The sequence below is a fragment of the Drosophila ananassae genome (assembly GCF_017639315.1).
Source record: "Drosophila ananassae strain 14024-0371.13 chromosome 4 unlocalized genomic scaffold, ASM1763931v2 tig00000054, whole genome shotgun sequence".
In the NCBI taxonomy this organism is placed as follows: Eukaryota; Metazoa; Arthropoda; class Insecta; order Diptera; family Drosophilidae; genus Drosophila; species Drosophila ananassae.
This window is the reverse complement of record NW_025319037.1, coordinates 8,661,611-8,683,169: the sequence shown is the minus strand read 5'-3', so window position 1 is coordinate 8,683,169 and position 21,559 is coordinate 8,661,611. Positions and strand designations below refer to the sequence as shown.

The 21,559-nt window shown below is 36.3% G+C and overlaps 1 protein-coding gene across 9 annotated transcripts in view; it reads right to left on the bottom strand.

Moving 5' to 3' along the window:
- The window catches only part of LOC6505469 (myb-like protein Q), a 30,473-nt gene that overhangs the window by 5,893 nt on the left and 3,021 nt on the right, over nucleotides 1–21,559 (bottom strand). For 2 of the 9 annotated variants that reach the window (XM_044717614.1, XM_014904413.3), the window contains exons 2-6: nucleotides 16,561–16,683; nucleotides 14,760–16,427; nucleotides 13,826–14,323; nucleotides 5,321–5,486; nucleotides 4,862–5,224 (exon numbers count right to left, since the gene is read on the bottom strand). In XM_044717614.1, the coding sequence (XP_044573549.1) occupies nucleotides 4,862–5,224; nucleotides 5,321–5,486; nucleotides 13,826–14,323; nucleotides 14,760–16,267 (2,535 nt within the window). In that variant the 5' untranslated portion in view covers nucleotides 16,268–16,427; nucleotides 16,561–16,683. Of the gene's footprint in view, nucleotides 1–4,861; nucleotides 5,225–5,320; nucleotides 5,487–9,767; nucleotides 13,166–13,186; nucleotides 13,532–13,637; nucleotides 13,770–13,825; nucleotides 14,324–14,759; nucleotides 16,428–16,560; nucleotides 16,698–18,068; nucleotides 18,921–21,559 lie in introns of those variants that run through there. The other 7 variants (XM_014904414.3, XM_044717613.1, XM_001966212.4 and 4 more) reach the window with 7 other exon arrangements.

The following is a 21,559-nucleotide window of genomic DNA, read 5'->3' as shown; positions in this document are numbered from 1 at the left end:
TTAAAGTTTAATAATAGCTTTTAAGCTGAGGGACAAATTTGCGTAGAAACTGAAACTTGAAAAGTTTACGGCAATCCAAAAACAAAATTTTAGACTATTTTAAGTGTTTTTAAGCAACGAAAAAATGTTTCTTGTATTTTTCCTTTGCCTATGCTGGGAGCAGCAGACGTATGAATATGACTTTATTCTTCCCATATGAAAGGGGAACACAACAACAAAGAAGGAACGAGAGCAACGGAACTGGAAATCCCTGATATAATACTTTAATATTATAGTTTTTCTGAAGTAGACTTTAAATAATTTTATCAACATAACCAGCGCCGATCAAACAAATTCTCGGAAGTATGTAATTTTACAGTCACAAGTTGGCTGTTACACTGTGTGTGCTGTTTGTGTGAAAACCCAAAATTAATTTTAGCAAAATGTGTTCTCGGGAGAATGGAGTGACTCTCGCAAGGAGTCACATTTTGTATGCTTTTTTTGCGAAAACACGAGGAACAAAAACTAAACATTAACTTTGCATTATCACTGTGGACGGAAGTCCACGAGGTGACGACCTGCATGCCTAGGCGTGCGCGAGGAAACTCTATATATAGCCGAAGAATTAAAAATTTTCTGTAGGCAACCGATCTAAATGAATGATATACCACTCGAGAGGTATTGTTTCAATTAGATAATTTTTGTTGAAACATATTCCAAAAGTTATTTGGTTTGGGAGAAATTAGGGTGAAAGTAAAAAAATTTTTAATCACTAAAATGAGGCTGGTGGACACATTTTATTCCACAGATAGAATTTTTATATGTTCGCATTCTAGAGCTAAATACGCGTCGATTGGTACCTCAATCGACCCGATCCGACATTTCATTCAAAAGTTATTCGAAAAATTTGATTTTTTCTTCTTCTTCAAAATGAAGCCAGTTTGCGTCGGTTTGTCGGTTTGTCTGTTTGCACTATTTTTTTTTTTTTAAATCCTGAAAAAAATTGGAAAATGTTTGTTACTATCATATGAGCAACTATTGTTCTACAACTTTTTGAAATACCTTAAGCTTAAGGGGGGGTTAGGGTTTTAAAAATTTTTTTTTTCGATTTTTTTTTTTATTTTCTTATTAAAGAACCTTTCAAGAATACTGTGTCCAAATTTTAGATGGATAGGTGCATTATTAACAAAGATACAGCGATTTTAGCAACCCCACCTCCGAGCCAGGCCAACAGAGAGAAAAACTTCAAAGCGTTTTTCCCAAAACTCACTTTTTCAAAGTCGGTGCCCATCATAACTTCAAAACTACTGAATCGATCGTTTTGAAATTTTTACCACTTCTTGCCAACATAATTGACCAGGTATCCCTGGAGAGTTTTTTCCAAATTTGTTTAAATTTCTATTTTTTAAATAACAAATTAGCCGATTTTTTTCCTCAAAAATCACGTTTTTCACTTCAAAGTTTTCCCAAAAATTTAAAAATCGGAACTTCTAAAAACCCTCCCAGGGTTACCTGGGAAAAATGTCTATCTAACGATAGAACTTTAATTTTTTGATTTCAGATAATCTACAACCGATATATGAGGGGCACCGCAATGCAACTTTTTTTCGAGGAGCCTGCTAATAATGGTCGCCATTGCCGTAGTTCTTATTATTTTTATACCCTTGCAGAGGGTATTATAATTTTGGTCAAAAGTGTGCAACGCAGTGAAGGAGACATCTCCGACCCTATAAAGTATATATATTCTTGATCAGGATCACCTCCTGAGTCGATATGAGCATGTCCGTCTGTCCGTCTGTCCGTTTCTACGCAAACTAGTCTCTCAGTTTTAAAGCTATCGAGTTGAAACTTTGCACACACCCTTCTTTCCTTTGCAGGCAGTATATAAGTCGGAACGGCCGGGATCGGTCGACTATATCCTATAGCTGCCATATAACTGATTGATCGGAAATGGCATAACTTTGGTGTTTTTTAAGTTAGAGGGTTGGGACTTTCCACACATGTTATATTTGACCAAAATATCTTGTGTGCAAAATTTCATAAGGATCGGCCGACTATATCCTATAGCTGTCATAGAACTATCGAAATTGGCATAACTTTGGTGTTTTTTAAGTTAGAAAGATGGGATTTGGTACAGATTACTCTTTTGGCAAAATAATTCGATATGCCAAATTTCATAAGGATCGGCCAACTATATACGATCCGCTACATATCTAATAATATAAGTTGCGTGGCGCCACCTAGCGGACTGCGACTGAACTGCAAGGGTATATAAACTTCGGCTCCGCTCGAAGTTAGCTTTCCTTTCTTGTTTTCTGAAAATTTTACAAAACATTCTTCCAATGTTCTACTTCAATCTAAAAACAAGAAAGGAAAGCTAACTTCGGGCGGAGCCGAAGTTGATATACCCTTGCAGTTCAGTCGCAGTCCGCTAGGTGGCGCCACGCATCTTATATTATTACATTTATAGAAGATCGTATATAGTCGGCCGATCCTTATGAAATTTGGCAAATCAGATTATTTTGTCCAAAATAGAATCTGTACCAAGTCCCATCTTTCTAACTTAAAAAACACCAAAGTTATGCCAAGATGTCTCCTTCACTGCGTTGCACACTTTTGACCAAAACTATAATACCCTCTGCAAGGGTATAATAGTTTAAATAAATAGATGTTTACCAGATCCTCAAAAAAAAAACATGAAAATGTGTCTTTTTTTGCTCGCTCAGACCCTAACCCCCCCTTAAGTCAAAAAATTAAAAAAAACTTTGTTATTGAAAAAATTCATAACTTTATAATTAAGAAAGATATTAAAAAGAGCTTTACACCGTTGGAATGGTTTTTTAAATATCAATTACACTTTTTTTGAGAGCAAACGTCTATATAGTACTCAAAAAAAAATACACAAAAAATAAACTTTTTTTTTAAGAAAAAAATTTATTTTTTAGAATTTGCTCGACTGATCCTTTTTATAATGCACGTGGAGATAGCTTTTGAGATGACGAAACTTTTGATATATCGCTCATATCTGGCAAAATCCGTTAACTCAAGATATAGTTCTGTAAGTACAGCTACCCATTTTGTTTGCATTTATTTATACATGTGTGTGTATTTGATTGGCAACTTTGCTTTTTGGAGTCTGCATATATTTGATCTATACCCTAAAAAATATGGAGTATATCTTTTCAGATTTTAGTTTATTTATTTAAAAATAAAATCCAAATAAAAAAGGGCTTAAAAAAGTAAAACGTAAAAATTGACTCAACTTGGACTCGAACCCAGACCCTCCGTGTTAGGAACCACGACGCTCTCCACTCGGCTAACCTCGAACTTTGTTGCTTGATGGCAACTTTTGATGTAATTCTGCTTTGTGTTTCAGTGTCTCATGTCTTAATGAGAAGAATGCAAAATTTTATGAGTAGAAAGCTTTATATGCATATGCCCCCACTGAGCATATAATGCATATAAAATAAAACTCTGCTTTACTTAAATTACAGCCACCACCGTTTTGGGCCAAATCATAAGTTAAAAGCTAAAAACAAAAGCAGGCAAACCAACTCCGCCTATACTTTTCTAATATTTATTATTTTATATTGCACACCCAAAATAAATTGTTACATTCTACAATTGGTTTAACTAGAAAAACTGGAAAAACGTAATTTCCAGTTTTTTTAATTTTTTATCTTTGCGCATTTATTTTAGATATAATACATGTTTATTATATGATTGATCGGATATGCCATAAATTATTTTTTTTTTATAAGTTAGAAGGATGGGACTTAGTACAGATTGCATTTTGGGCAATCTTATCCGATTTGCAAAATTTTATTAGGATAATTGGCTTAGCTTTGTTGTTTTTGAAGCTAGAATGATGGGACTGTCTACGGTTTCCGTTTTGGGCAATCTAATGTTCATAAGAATCGGCCAACTATACCTGCCATATAATTGAACGATCGGAAATGGCACAACCTTTCTATTTTTAAAGATGCTTGGGGCTGTTTCCAATATTTTTATTAAAAATTTTGTTGATGGTGAAATTATCATAAGGATCGGACCACTATATAGGATCCGATATATATAATAATAATATAAGCTTCTGCTTAACTGCAAGGGTATATCAACTTCGGCTCCGCTTGAAGTTAGCTTTCCTTTCTTGTTTTTTTTTAATAATTTATTATATAGTGGAACTCTCATAAGGATAGGCCTCTCATCTGTTAATTTGTTAAAATAATTTGGTTTCCCACAACTACGAAACAATTTTGGATTTTAAATACATTTTTGGGCAAATTTTTAATTAAAATTTTTAAACTAACCAAATTCCAAAACCTTGGTAAATTAAAAATACGTATAACTTCAGAGCCACTGAAGCTATCGAAAAATTCTTTACGTCTTTGGAAAGGTTTTTAATTATTCCACCTTCTTGAATGTCAAAATCTACAGAGTTAAAAAAAAAAGAGTTTTGATGTTTATCCTTATAATTAAAGTATTGATAACTGTGTGAATCGCCTGTCCAGAGGTTACTTTCATATATATGTATATATATTCTATATATTATGCGTTCTGTTTTAAATAATTGAAGATCAATATATACAAAAAAAACAACTGATATCATATAAAAAAACCTCTTGACGAGGTAAAGTACCGGTGACGAACCTGCATGCGAAACCCAAAATATCTGATATCAATTTTAGTGGCGAAAATATGCTATATAGGTGTACAAAATTGCATATAAAAAATATTCTTGTTCGGCACGTGACTGATTTTTTTTTTGTTTTTCTTGCACGTGCCGAACAAGAATATTTTTTATATGCAATTTTGTACACCTATATAGCATATTTTCGTCACTAAAAAATATAAAAACGAATATTGATAATTCAATACTTACTGTGTCAGTACCATCGACGCGACCTGGTTGACGGCCAAAGTGAAACTCTTTTTTTCCCGAAAATACTTCAAATATAAGCTTTCCATTGAAAACGGCTACCTTTGGTCGAAACCTTTGTAATTTTTCCAGGAGAATGCGGCTACCTTCTTTTATTTCTTTTCTGGTCAAATCGGCAGACCCTTTAGTGGCACGAGATACCATATTAGTAAAACCTATTCCCTGTCTAAGTAATTTATGATCCTCATCAGCGTTCATCTGCTCTTGAGTTAGTCCTGCCAAGTAAAGGCACTTCCAAAAGTGATTTCCAGGACCAGCATAATGGTGGCCTTTATATGCAGCGAATAGTCCAGGATTAATTCCAACCTTAAAAATTAAAAAAATAATTTTTCTTATAGATATATTTACATATACTAAGTGATTCTAAATCGACTGAAATTCTACACGAAATTTACAACTCACTATAACGATATCAAGATTATCACACAGATGGTCTGGAATAGTCCGTTTGATTACTTCCTCCTCAGACATACCATTAAATCTGTCATGCTTCTTACGCTCCTTTGGTCGTAATGTAGGCAATGCATCGCCAGCAACTTCATCGCAGACATTATTACTAACCTGTGACCTATTAAAATGACAAAGTTAAAAAAAAAGTTTTATAAATTAATGACTAATTTACATAAATATAATTAATTGAAACCAAAAGCAAAAATAAACATGACATTAAAGTTAGCTTTAGGCAGGTTGAGGCTTATGTTCCCTTGAAACTAAAAGGGTATTTACATTGTTAGATACTCTGCCGCTCAACAAAATCGAGCTAAGATTTTCAAAGGCAGATACGGACGTGTTTCTTTGATCTATTTCATGACAAGTGATAATAAATCTGATCTTCTATCACACTAACATAATAACTATTGGGCTTAACTTGTAAATAGTTCATGCCACTATTAAATTCTTATGTAAATACAACAATCATTTAATATTATTTCTGTCGCGCTTTCCTCTTCTTACATAAAATTTCCTTCCCGCCACAGCGAGCTTTAGTTAATTCTACCCGATCTTACTACAGTGGACATAACTCCGTCAACAATAAATCTAATTTGTCCAACCAAAAAATGTGAATTTAGTGGATCCATTACGAGTGACTCATACCAGTTAGGGATGCGGACTTTTATGAAGCAGACATAAAATGTTTTTCTTGGTGTCCGCAAACAATTTTCGGCACTCTATGATCAATTCATTACTCTTCAAACACAATAGTTTGGTCTTAATTCGATCAATAACCTGCTGACGATTAATTTATTGAGTATCCTAACTTCCCATGTGGTACCGATAAATTTTCAACTCAAAATAATATGTTTACCCTCCCCAAAGTCCCGACTAACATCGATCCCATGCATGAAGCGATCCGTTTACATAGTTATGCAATGAATAGTCAAAGATTTAGGATCCATCTATCATCTTGGAACCTCCTCCTCATCAGGACCCAACACTTTAGAAACTGCTTCAAAAAACAAAATAGTTTTTTTTTTTTTTTTGCTACCAACACGGTCGAAGTATTCTGAGAAAATTGAGACAATGTTTTACTGATAGTACTTTTTTTTATTTTGATGCTATTGCGCTTATTGAAATGAACACTGAGCTGAACTTACCCCTTTCCCGTGTTTGATAAACAATAATATAATATGTGTTTTTCTTTTTCGGCTGTGGAGACTATCCGGGTTTACCTATATAACACAACATTAAGACAGTATGGAAAGTCATTTGTTTCTTCATAAATGCACATAATACCAGTTTTATCGTTGGAATTATGGGGATTCGAGGAATAATGTCGTCTCGACCCTTAAATGGCCCATGCTATTTTTGTTTTTTCCAGCAAAAGTTTGCAAAAAACTATTGATCTTTTTCAAAGTGTCCAACAAAAATCAATCATGTCGAAACACTTTGAGAATCAGACCTGAACAAAACTGTAAAAAGTTTTCTTTCTCAAAGTGTTCCGCTAAGAGTAAAGCATTTGTTTCCATTTGATTTTATCTTTCATAGACAAAATCTTTCTGTCTTTTAGTTAGGTGTCTTTTATGTAATGTTATTAAAAAATATTCACTTCAATCCTTCACTTCATAGCGAACGATCGTGGTATTTTTTCGCGCTTGAATTATGTTTTTGTCCAACACGGGTTTGTGATTTTCTCAAAACACTTATTTGTGATTAAATAATAGATTTTTTACCCGTACTGCTACGCGTTTGTGCAGTACCATATTTAAATTTTTATGGATTTAGATAAATTTAGAATCCAAATATGCTCTTACTTCATTTTTTTCGTATATTTATTTCATTATATATTTGCTTAAATGTTAACACTAGTGCTCTTCGGTAGCTCTGCCCGGAACCTGGTTAAAGCCGGAGATCCTTTGCTCAAAACGTGACCGGCCTGTGCGGAAGGTGGAAGTCTTAATATCCATTGACTCAAATTTCGCATCTGAAGGGAGAAAATTACTAGAGTTTGGCGATTTAGAATTTATCTGTGTTAAAGACATCAGATGTTGATCAGAAGTCTCCCCGCGTGCCAAATAAGATTCGCTATTGAATTTATACATTTGATTGGTTTAATTGATACATTTGTCATCCGATATTCTGGCACGCACCAAATCGGTGCGGTAATGTCACCTTAGTAAAATTTTACCATACCATACTTTTAATACATCGGAAACATATCAAAAACATTTATCAGAAATGTAAATTCATTTTTAAAATCATGTTAAAAATGAAATTATGAGTAAAGTTCACCATCTCTCCAAGAGATGGCGCAGCAGGGTTCCAGGTTGCAATTCAAATCTTTCATGCAAAATCTTGTATGCCATTTAACAAATAAATAACATTTATTTAAGACTATGTGTCGGGTCAAGCAGCCGCCGGAAAGAAATTTGGCCGGCAATAATTTATTGAATTCGTGACGTTACTTTCTTTATATTTATGTTCGCGTCTCCCGCTCTATTCTCGTCGCATCAAGCGTTCAGCCGCGCTCCGGCGTCATTATTCTAATTCGGTTGTCAACCCTACTCAGTCACATATATCATTTGTAGAAACCCCAAAAGAATTAAATAAATTGTATCAATATCTATAAATCGAACTGTGCTTGTTTTTATTAGGGCCCATATTGAGAACACGAAAATAAAGCTCCCGAAAACGCTCGGTGTTTAGTTACACTATGTATATTTCAAATTATGAAATTTGTTAGATTGATATATTTTTCCCGAAATGGAATATATAAAGTCCCAATCTTGTAGCTTAAAAAAAAAAGCTTCTGCCAATTGCAATCAATCAGTTATATGGTCGGCCGATCTTTACGAAATACATCAGATCACTTCCAATCAATCAGTTATATAGCAGCTATAGGATATCGACCGATCCCGGCAGTTACGACTATAATGCGTGTATATATAAAAAAAGAAGGATGTGTGAAAACTTAAATTTGATAGCTTCAAAACTAAGAGACTAGTTTCGTAGAAACAGACAGACCGACATGCCTTATATCGATTCTGGAAGTGATCCTGATCAAAAATATATACTTTATAGGGTCAGAAATATCTTCTTCACTGCGATCTTTAAAACACTTTTGAACAAAAATTACGATGGATGAGAAGCAATGCGACCTTGATTTCGGGCCTTATTTTTAATTTTTTAAACGTGATTTTCTTGTGCGACCTGCGTTTTACCATTTACATTCATTTACTATCATTTACTATATCAATTACTATTTTACATTGTTGGCACCTATTGCCAAGACCTACTACCCTAATTTGATTTAATCAAGATGCATCAGCATATCACAATATACGAGCATCAGACCCACTAACATATCTAGTAATAAATTAGCGATAAGCATAAAACAATATCCAACCTACTAACCCGGCAATAGTCGACGACGCCGGAAGCAGAATCAGCATTATCAGCGGGAAGAATGACCGACTGACCGAAGCAAGCAAAAACCAGCCAGCTAAGTACATGAACAAACAATCTGAGTCAGCAGACTCAGAGGTGGGTGACCTTGGCATTAACATTAGTTTTAGCATGTCCATAACATTGACCTTTCTTAGATGTAATGATGTATAATTTAGCATCTTATATAAAGTTGTTTTTCTGAAATAAAGATAGTTGCGAAATCAGAGTGAATCGTCTCGTTACTCAGTGTCTAAACCACGGCACTTAAAATCAATCTACTTCGAGTGATCCTGTGTAATAGCCCGCGGCATACCAGTCTACTTCAAGTGTTGCTCCCGTGAAACGGACTACGAGTAGACCCCGCGTTATCTAACCTACTTGGAGTGATCATGTGTAAAACGGTTCACAAGTAAAACCCGCGGCATACCAGTCTACTTCGAGAATTGCTCCCGTGAAACGGACCACGAGTAGACCTCGCGTTACCCAACCTACTTCGAGTGTTGCTCCCGTGAAACGGACCACAAGTAGGACCGGCCGATAAGGAATCAGCCGAACCATCATACCATCTTAACTTGAGGAGAACCACCCCAGGACTTCAAGTACCCCACATCAACTCCAGCCTGATCACTGCAATCACCTGGTCAACCCGAGCAGTCCCTTGCAGAATTCAGGTACATTTAGTCAGAACTTTTATACGTCCCCTTGACTTGCCCCCTTGTTCAAGTTCGACGTAGTGGCCGCATAACGCTCTACGGACGAACATACATTTAAAATTTTTTTATTTTATTTAATTATATAAATTAATTAATTTTATTAATTTAAATATAATTATGCTGTAACGAACTGTTTTTGTTAACTTTTGCTCGCAACAAATGCCGCGGCTAGCTCACAGAGTTTGCGGGAACGTTCCACCGAATTTATATATTCGACGATATTGCCCGAGCCCAGAAATAACACAGGGTGCTTCGTTTAACAAATATCCCATTTATTGCGATAAATTTACAAAAAGGGGAATTTCACCCGCTTCTTGGCTCAACTGACCGACCGCTCGTCCTCCCGACGATCCCTGCTCCGGGTTGGAGCCCTCCCAAAGCTTGCGCCCAGCAGGAAGTGTGGTCTTGGGGCCTGGCGCCGATTCGGCTCACGGTACCCTCCGTTTGGACTCCCGTGCTCCAGCTGCGGGGCCTGTGCTTTCGCTGTTGTTGTCGTCGCTGCTATTCTGTCGTCGCTGCTTCCTCGTCGACGCCGCTGCTCCCTTCGTCGTCGCCGCTCCTGTTGCTGCTTCCTTCGCTGATCCTGTCGCTGCTTCTTCTTTGCGGGTGCCGCGGACCTTCGGTATCCTTGGCTCACTGGGAATGGCCTTTCGCCGTGGCCGGCAACTAATCCGTGTTAGCAGACCGATAGGCTCACCTTCCAGGCATACGCCGGAGGGGATGCGCGTCTCGGTGCCTGGCGGCCGGATCAGGGCACTACCTACCCCGCAGGACACGCCCCCGGTTGCGTTCGCCACTCATCTTCAAACACCTGCGTGCATACGCTACGCAGGATCTGTAGCAGACCAGAGGTTTTGGCGTCGCGTCTCCTTTAACTCCAGGTGATACGCTGTGCATACGCCCCAGCGCCTGGATCAGGATTCTCTTCACTTTCCCGGGGTGTCCCTGCTTGGATTCACGGTCCAACGGTCAGGAATCAACAAGGCGTACGCCAGGCCGATCCGTCGCTATCACTATGACACCAGGGTACCTGTCGTGTCCGGGAATAACCCAACCCGACTCGTTTTACCCTTGGGCGTCAGTTCCGCCGTGGATCTTTGATCCTTTTCCCACTTGCTCCTTGATTTATACTTCATGGCTGATTCGCGTACCGCCGCCGAACTTACCCACAGGGGGTCCTTAAGCTACTGATCGCAGATCCTTACGCACTCGCTTTAAATCTCGCACTTGAGACTGTCGGACTTACCCACGGGGAGTCCTTCAGCCTATACTCTTAATTCCTCCAAGGAAACTTTCCCGCTTGAATGTCAGACTTACTCACGGGGGTCTTTCACTCCATTCTTCCAGCTTCCCTAGAAGACTCGGTCCCGATTTGCTCCAGGGGCCCTTCTTATATAGTGCCAGAGGCGCCCGTTAATCCTTGCATATCTCGCTTCCTGCCGTTAATCCTTCGCTCCTCTGCTCTCGCCGTTAACTTTCTCCAATTCCCGCCGCATTTCTATATGCGGGCTTTCTTTATTTGTCCGCGCTGTTTGCCTGTGCTGGTCATCGGACTTCGTCCAGATACCCCCGCGCCCCCCATTGGTCATTCCCAATGCAATTCTGTGTTTTGTGCATTTTTCTAAACACAGGTGCGCAGTCGCGGGCCGCTTCGTTCCCCGCCTTCCCCGCTCTATCCTATAACATTCGAGCGCGACAGTGGAGGCCCGCCCGGGACCGTTACGTTCCACGGTGATTCCTTTTTCTCCTTCTTTCGTGCGTGACGCCGTGCTGGTTCCTCTGCCCCCACTGCTGCCCCCGCATGCCGTCCGTGCTCGACGCATTTCTTCTCTTCCGTTCTTTCTAAACACAGCCGCGCTAGCCAGTCCGACGCTGACGTCTGTGCTCGCTTGCCTGTTCCCCCCGCTGCTGCCCCTCTGTCTTGGCGTGTGGGATATCTAATCTCCTCACAATTCATATAGAATTGATTGCGATGAATCGTGCACATTTGTGTTAAAAACCAAATATGGAACTTACATTACTTATCTACTATTCAGTTTTTTGTAATTTGGTTGTAATAGTTTCCCAGATAATAATTTTTTACATTAAATTCTTCCTTAAGGCCGTTTGGCACACCGTTCCAAAACTCTGGAATTTCACACTTTTTTTAAAGTATCACGGTTTAATTTCATCGTACATAACAAAGAATTTTAAAGAAACTATTCAGCGCTATTTCATTTAATTTACCAAGGACGAAAAGTATTTTTATCACATTGTAAGCAACAAGCGTAAACATGTTTCTTTTCCTCCAAGGCTCTTTCCGGCCTGACACCGAGGGAGTGCCGGAGAGAAATAGCTGACAGCAATTTAAAAGGTATTTGTTAAAGTTAATAAAGATAATGAATTATTGATTATAAAACGCAGTATTAATAGCGGGATATTTAAGGAAGACGTTTTCCTGCACTTAGGAGAGGAAATAACTTTTTAAAGTCGGGACAGTCGGAAAAACGAGGTCAACAGCAGCAGAAGAGACGAAGACATCGTGAGGATTTTCGAGACGCCATTTTCTTTCATTTAAAAACAAAGCTGTTATTTAATGTACATTTTGTTGAACTTTTCCAATGCTTATTATATTCATAATAATATAATAATTGGTGAAATATCCATCCTTCTAACACATTGTCAATCTCTATCACCTTTTGAGTCGTATAATTATGTCCGTCTTTCAGTGTCTCTGTCCGTCTGTATGTCCACGACAGTTTATGTAAGTCGGAACGTCCGGAATTGGGACACACCCAGGTCCCTGTATATTAACCCGAAAATATACATCTACGAATGGCGATTTTATAAGGATTTATGAAATTTGTGGAAACTGCATACATTTTAAATTATAAAACCCTGGCTTATTATTATGCACTACTATACACTATACACTTATACTCTCCGACTTAATAAAGTATATATACTCTTTATAAGGATCACCTCCTGGTCCGTCTGTCAATCTGTCTCTCAGTTTAGTCTCTCAGTTAGGAAGCAATCGACTTGAAACTTTGCACACGTTCTTCTTTTGTTTTGCAGTCAGTTTATAAGTCGGAACGGCTGGGATCCGTCGACTATATCCTATAGTTGCTGATCTCATTAGGATCAGTGCCCTTTATATTGATCTTCAGTGAATAAATAGTGCCAACTCATTCGTGCTTTCTCTCATAAGTTCCTTCGAATCGATCTCGAACATAGTCGTTTAGCCTTAATAACTTCCAGTCTGGTCTTGATTGTCATATTCAAAAAATCTTTTGCATTTACTTAGCTCGTGCTCACCGTCACATCCCGGGCACAATGATTGTTGTGAATCTTGAATTTTCTGATCGTCCCCTGGTGAACCTTCAACCGTATTGTGGACCAGCAAACGCCCCTTCATATATCTGTCTCTGTATATATAATTTTCCGTTGTTTGGTAATAGCACGGAGTTACCATTGTAGCGCTTATTGCTATTGCAAGTTATCGAAGGTAGCTAGATTGACCCCTGCTGCATCCTCCTGCATCGCTCCTGCATCGATCATTCGACAGCTTAAGAAACAGTTCACTCCATAAAGCCTAGGGCGCAATAATTTAGTTCTGCAAAGCAAGTGCTAGTAGTTCCTTTTTTGTTTATGTATTTAATAGTTATTTCTAAAATATAAAAAATGCTTAGTTCATTGATTTTTGATATATGTGAAAGACGGTTTAAAAATGTATTAATATCGGTTAAGTAGGTTTTGAGAAATTGCAATTAGCATTTAAATTTGAGACCGCGAAACCTATGTAACCCCTTTATCATAGATGAAAGTTGGTTATATTAAGGCTTAATTACACAATATTTACATTCATGTTGTATTTACATGTTGGTAAGCAAACTATGCAATGTGGATCGGATTTATTCGCTTTTTATAAAAGCGAATATTGAATATTAAGTTTTATTCATTGTCTCTGAGGTTCTTAAACAAATAGGGTCAGGTCTTCTGGTCGGAACCAGCAGCACTTAGACTTATATATTGCCTGCAAATAAAGGAAATATGTGTGCAAAGTTTCAAGTCGATAGCTTTAAAACTGAGAGACTAGGTTGCGTAGAAACAGACAGAAAGACGGGCATGCTTATACCGACCTAGAAGATGATGATTAACCAATCAAAATGCAATGCAAGCTCGCTGTTCACGCTATGCTTCGCCAAAGAATACAGACTTTTCGACAAGTCTACGTATACAAGTATTTTGGAGCGTCAATTTTGGACAAAATTCTATCAGAATATGCAACCTTATAAAAATAACCAGGGGTGAAAGATTAAATACTTACTCATGGGATATTAGTTTTGTCATCAGAATACCACCTGATCCGACACCAGGTAGTTTTTTTTTTCGACCTCTTTTTTTTGGTACTGGTTTGGAAGTCATATCGCATTGCGCCTTGCCTAAAACTTGCAAAGGGTTTTCGTGATTATGATCGTACATTTCGTCGTTGGGGCATTCGAAGCTTCCATTTGATGAAGCTAACATTGGAACTGATCCTACTGCAGGAACATTCTTTATATTAGTTTCCTGACACATAAAACTATATGAATCGACGCCAGATGTCTGAGAGGAAACAAGCGACTCGTGATTCCCATTTGATACGGAGGTTATGTTTAAATTTTTTACGTTCTGTATATTTCCAACACTTGGATGGTGCATTTGATGCTGAGGCGTGACAGAATGAGTGGAGGAACTATGAGAATTTGGTGTCAAAACATCGCCGGCACTAGTTTCGTAACCATCATCCTGATTTTCCGGTTTGACATTGTTTGGAGAGAGTGTTCTGCAAAGAATATTCGAACGGTAGAGTCAATTTGAAATTTAAATTTACAAACTTATTTGGATGTTTATTATATTTGACCTCAATATTGAAGGTAAATTAATAAAAAATATATATAATAAAATAATAAATTATTTTTTTTTTTAACGCAATGAAGGAGACATTTCGGCCAAAAGTCACCGAAATGTATTAAACTTTTGACAAAAGTAGCAGACGTCTGTCGGTTTCTGCGAATTTCAGTTTAAAAGCTATCGATTGAAGTTAACTACGACATTTAACTTTAAGGGTAATAGAAAGATTAAGAAAAAAATATTAAACTCCAATAGTTTGTAAGTTACGTATTTACTAAAAGTTTGCTACCCTTTTTATATTAAAACATTTAAAAATTAAACCTCGTTTGTTCTGGCTTCTTAAAATGTTTAATATATCAATAACTCACAGTTTGTAGGCAGAAGTTTGCTCCTCGCGAAAATCTTCCATTATTAAATCATGAAAATTTTCGTGAATTTGATTTTGTGGTTGATGGTGTTGATGAAAATGGTGCTGCGGTTGGAGCTGTTGTCGATTATGACCTTGGAGTTGCGGTTGGTTTTGCTGGTGTTGAATCTGGTGTTGCTGAGAAAGTGTATCCGATTGCTCGATTGAAATATGGCAACTTAAATGATTTTGTGTTTGGGGATTTTGGTTTTGCTGATGATTATTTTGGAAATTTGCAAACATTGTGGAATTTTGATAATGAGGGTTATAGATGGCATACGTTGAATGTTGACTTCTGGGAGTGTTTGTGGGAACGACTTCATGATGCTGGTGTTGACGCTGATTTTGTGGGTGGTGTTGCTGCATCATTTGTTCATAAAAGTTAATATGGGACTGGCCTTCGACGATTGGTTGAACCTCTGCTGATATATACTGACGATGAATTTCAGTACTATGAATATTTAACTGCATGGGGGGATCTTGAGGAAATTCTGTAGTTTCACATCTCTCCTTCTCTATTTGAATCAAAAGCTCCGTATGGCGATTATGATGTTGATATAAATGATTGGTATTCACAGTTATAGGCTCTTCTGACGACGCCCCTATATTCGATTGACTTGTCTGGTCATTATGTGGGGTCCATATGGAAACCCTTCGATCCGGCAGAAAAATATTGGAAGATGCTACATTAGTAGGAATTCTTATATCCAAGTTAGAGGAATTCTTTGCACAACCATCGTTTTTTTCGCTTGTTAATATTCTCGTTGAGTCACACGAACCACTCGAAGCATAAAGTTCAGCGGCATTATGCTGTCGCTTGCTGCCGATTGCTGATGGCGCCGTTGGAGACGAATCTGTCACGTCGACAGGATTACGCTCATCCGATGAGGATATTAAGGCTGCAGGCGCAGGGACCACTAACTCTACACTTGTCACCAGGGCTTGCTCAGGAGCCAAATAACTATCGGTATTATAAGTCAATAATTTGTGTGACTCTTTTTTATCTGGACTATCCACAAGTGACATAATTTTTAAATTGGTGCTGTTGACAGCCAAAGGCTGTTCAGAATCTTTAAACTTATTAGACTTATCTACCACACTTCTGTTTTGATCTAAGCCGGAATCATCAGTAGGATTGTCAACTTCCTCATCCTGAAAATTGGTAAGTTCGTTTAAGGTGGATAGTTCGTGTTGTTGGCTGTTCATACATTCGATGGTACTGTTTAAAATCCTCGATTGTGATGTTAAATGTGGTGACGCAATATCTACTGTCTTCGCCAGAGCTGTATCCACATTCGATGCCATTACAATGACTCCAGAGTGTTTTAATTCTTTATCTTGAATAAAATCTTTATTGAGAGCACCTTTTACTGCCCTTATTGGTCTTATTATAAATACGAACAAAGTTATATTGTATGTTTGTGAAAAGGAACTACATATCAGCAGGATGTATTTATTTTCCACATGCATCTCCTTAATATTTAAAGGCCATTTAGGGAACGAACCGTTTGAAAATTTTGTTCAAAGATTCTAACACCAGTGAAGTTCGATCACTTTTTGACATCCCACTACTTATGCATACACGTGCACTCACAAAATAGTATTCTAAGCAGGATTTTAAGATTATCTTCTGAAAAATAATATATGTAAATGTATGTTATTCATCAAGCATTGTAACAAGTAATGTATTTTATTTTTATACCCATGCAGAGGGTATTATAATTTTTACCAAGGAGACATCTCCGACCATAAAAAGTACATACATACATATTCTTAACCAGGTTTCCCATTTTAGGCGATGTAAGCATGTCCGTCTTGTCTAGTCCATGTTAAAATAACTATAAAGTAAACCCATCAGTTGATTGTTGGTCCATTTACATCCCGTGCTGCAAAACAAACGCTTTATGACATATGAATTTTAAAATAAATGTAAACCTTTACTATCTATAAAAAAGTGACTTTTTCATTTTTTATTGCAAGTTTGTTCCAGGAGAAAGTTTATGAATGCCCCAAAATGGAGCAATATTATAAAAAAACTAGAAAGGTCGACTATGTCCTATAGCTGCCATATAACTGATTGATCGGAAATGCCATAACTTTGGTGATTTTTAAGTTAGAGAGTTGGGACTTTCCACACATCTTATATATGGCCAAAATATCCTGTGTACAATTTTCATAAGGATAAGGGTAAGGATTGGTATAAAACGATCGGAATTGGCATAACTTTGGGATTTTTTAAAGATGCTTGGGGCTGTTTCCAACATTTTTATTAGAAAATTGATTTGAAGGTCATAAGGATCGGAGGTCTCATAAGGATCGGATAAAAATATACAATCCGACATATATATATACAATATATGCTGCTACTTAACTGCAAGGGCATATCGGCTCTGCCCGAAGTTAGCTTTTCTTTATTGATAAGATTAACTTTAAACATAAGCATTTTTTTATACATAGTAATTCCTGAATCCTTTCTTAAAAAAAGCTCTAGATCCGACAGCCAGGCCTAAGCACAGCATTATTCATGAATGTTTAGGAAAAGACCCTCTGACTCCCAACTATGCAGATTCTGCTCCAAAAAAACTTTTTTTTTTATGCTATTGCGCTTATCGAACCATGGCTTTATTCCTCAATCTCTGATTATAAATTGTTTCCAAGCTTCCACATGATGATCGATGACGTAACTGAAATTACCATAACACTCATGGCAGATCTCTAGACCTTATTTTCTTAAAGGGTTAGGTGAGCTTAGGTGAGATTTTTTTATTTTCTTATAAATTTCTACAGAATCTCGAGAATGTTTACCAAAATTTTCAAGTCGATTCGAATAAAAGTTTCGGAGATACAGCCTTGAAAAGGGGACGCTCGAGGTCATGTATAAGCAGAGAGCAAACGTTTTTCTCAAAACTATGTTTTCAAAGTCGGTTGACAAGATTTCTCGGAAACTACTCAACCAATCTTGATCAAATTTTGCACAGGCTTTCGAGATACTATTCTCGAGAACTTGAACGTAGGATTTTTTTATTGTGGATAAAAACTAGACTTAAATAGTACAATGAAAATATTTGGTCTTTTCATGTCGGCTGATTCTGTTATGCTGTCAACGCTGACTGTTCAATTGCAGGCTGTTTAATATTTCTTTCTGAAAACATCAGAAATGGTTCTTCAAATATGTATATTTAAGAAACTTAAAGTTGTAATTAAATTTTTATATATCTTTATATACAAAAAAATTATTAAAATAGCCCTTTTTTTGGCCGAGTAAACCCACCTAACTTCTTAAATTTGACATCCTCTGTGACTGTAATTCGGTCTTCGCCATTATCGCTTCTTGAGGACTTAACTACAAACCCCACAGTACCAATCCTCCTGGTTTCTGTGTTAATCGATGTTCCTAATATTCGCGCTAATTATAATGTTCAGCCTCGTTCTAAATGTTTCAGAAAAATTAATTATACCGCCTTTCCCAATCATTTGGCTGGAATTTATTGGAAATATCTTTCATCTTTTAACTCTATCAAAGATGGATTCTTTTTATGATTTAATTATTAAAATTTGTTCCTGAAGTCTCTTCATCAACATCAACGAAACCACCTTGGTTTAATTCTCGTCCACCTTTCTTCGTCTCAAGAACACCTTTCTCGTCTCAAGAACAGGAATTCAAGAACTTCCAATTTCTTATGTCAGAATCTTTGTTTTATCAGACAAATTTTTGTTATAATCGTAACCATTTTATCTTTTTTAACAATGTACTTTATAAACGTTATATCGCGAATTTAAAGGTTAACTTCCGAAACTATGATACTACACTTATGTATGCTGATGATGTCAAGCTCTGTTTTTCCTTTTCAGACCACTTCCTGCGTAGACATCTAAAATTTTTCCTTTATGAAGTCTTATTTTTGTGCTCTAACAATCTCCTCTTACATAACTGCTCAAAATGTAAGCTTATGACGTTAAGTCGCAGTGTGCCTCATCCGGGTTAGTTCGGGTTTTATTATTTAACGATCTTGGAGTCTTTTTGTACCACAAGCTGTCGTAATGAACTTATTTCAGTAATAATGAAATGGGTACCAGCTTTTATCAATAGCTGGTTAAAAGAGTTTGACGATCTCCTAACCACATAGAATTTGTAGGTTTCTGTGGTTCGACCGATCCTTGAATACTCTTCATGCGTTTGGAGTCAGCAATACGCAATTCATCAAATGAGTGTTGAATTTGAGAAAAAGCTGTTTCTTTTTTTCGAATGCTACTTCCAAGCTACTTCATATGATCATTCTTGGTCAAGTTGATTCGATAATATTACTTGAATTAATATTATTTTCAGTTCCAAACAGGGTAACCATCCTATTTTTCAATTATCCCTAGATAAAATTAAATGTAAATTGATTAAATCTATTCGAATAATTTAGCTTTACTTTTATTTATAATTAATTTAAAATAACAGATAACACAGTGGTACAAAAAAAACAAAAGTGAATGAACTTTTGAAGTGACATAGTAGGAATTGTTTATTGGGTCGAGTATATCACAAAACCATGATTGAAATATTTGTAACACCCTCAAAATCTTGATTTATGGTTAAAAAACCGTTTTTCGGGCCTTTTTTGCGCTTAAAAATTCCTGAACGCGTTTTTTTGAACCGATTTCAAAATTTTCGGGTTTTTTCAATAGTTAAATGTTGTAGCTTTTGAAAAAAAAAAATATATCTTCGATTTTGTTAAACAAAAAGAACAAAATTTTTACACCTGAAACTGAAGTTTTCGACTTTTATGCGTGTTTTTCAGATTTTGATGCCAATTTTTCGGTAAAACTTACAAAAATTCTGTCATTTTTGCCACATATCAATGTTGTCTCATTAATTCTGAATAAAACGAGACAAATTTCGTAAAAAAATTATGAAAATTGGTGAAGTTATAACGCTTTTCCCAAAAAAAAGTCAATTCAACATAGCGAGCGCTCCGGAGTAACAATGAGTATAAGAATAAGAGTATATTGCTTTCTTCTGATAAAAATTCTGTCATTTATGCCACATATTAATATTGTCTTATTAATACTGAATAAAACGAGACAAATTTCATTAAAAAATAATAAAAATTGTTGAAGTTATAAAGCTTTACCCAAAAAAAGTCAATCAAACCATGCGAGCACTATAAGAAGAAGAGCTTATTCCTTTCTTATACACACGGTTACTCCGGAGCGCACGCAAGGTTGAATTGACTTTTTTTGGGAAAAGCGTTATAACTTCACCAATTTTCATAATTTTTTGATGAAATTTATCTCGTTTTATTCAGAATATTCAGAATAAGAAAACATTGATATGTGGCAAAAATGACAGAATTTTTGTAAGTTTTACCAAAAAACTGGCATCAAAATCCGAAAAAAACGAATAAAAGTCAAAAACTTCAGTTTCAGGTGTAAAAATTTTGTCCTTTTTGTTTAACAAAATCGAAGATATATTTTTTTTTCAAAAGCTACAACATTTAACTATTGAAAAACACCGAAAATTTTGAAATCGGTTGAAAAAAACGCGTTCAGGAATTTTTAAGCGCAAAAAAGTCCCGAAAAACGGTTTTTTAACCATAAATCAAGATTTTGAGGGTGTTACAAATATTTTAAACATGGTTTTGTGATATAATCGACCCAATAAACAATTCCTACTATGTCACTTCAAAAGTTCAGAATCACTGTTACACTGTGTAATTGTTACATTTAATGAGTGGGTATTAAAGAAGTCTACATGAAAAGATCTTTCTCTGAGATACAGTCTCTGAGATCCACGTGTTCATACGGACATGGCTATTAAATGACATGGTCTTAAAAAATGTATATACATTGATTATGATTTGGCGATGATTCCTTTTTCCTGATAACTTCATTGTAGCCGTCTATGGCGGCTACAATAGACGCTCGTGCTCTATGAGTACAGGGTATAAAAATTGGTGATATGTCATTAATAAATGCAGTCAAAAATGCAGACCCCAATAATGTGAAAACCATAAATTCTAGAACAAATATTTCTATTTTAGTTAAAGATCACTTAAGAACAACAAAGAATGTTACCGAAAAATGGTTAAAGGTTCAATTTGAACATTTGGACATGGGAAAACGAATTGAATGATTGCATACATTCTTAATTTTAATAAGAATTAAATTATTTTTTAGTGATAACACTTCTTTTATTAAAGCAAACACTCAGATAATGTGCTAATTCTAGCAACTAAATTTATTTTTGAGCTTAATATTTTGTTTTCTGACTTTTAATTATGCGCCACAAAAGCCAATTAACAAATGGGCAGTCTGTTACTTGTGGACTCGCTTACTGGGCCAAAACCAGAAGTGCCACAGAAAATATTACTGAAAGGTCAAACACATGAACATTTTTAGGTCCTTCACAAAATTCCAAATGGTTTAAATTAAACAAAAATGTAGTGGTGTAAGTTCAAAAGGTTGCCACTCGGCATTATTAAAAGTATATCTTTGGGTTTTGATTAATTTTTAATAACACAGGCCGAAAATTTCCAACTTTTTTTTCCTCCACGCATAATTTTACCTGCTCCATAACCTTTATGTTCCCCTGAACCAAAGTCCAGAACAAACATAGGTTCTATCACCCACAGTTTCCGTGGTACACCTAAGAGAAGAAATTGATAAAATTTTACCATATGTATATTGAATTATGTTGGCAGTGTAATTGCGTTGACCATCATTGTATTTAGTGCATATCATTATACCCTTGCAGACTGTATTATAATTTTGGTC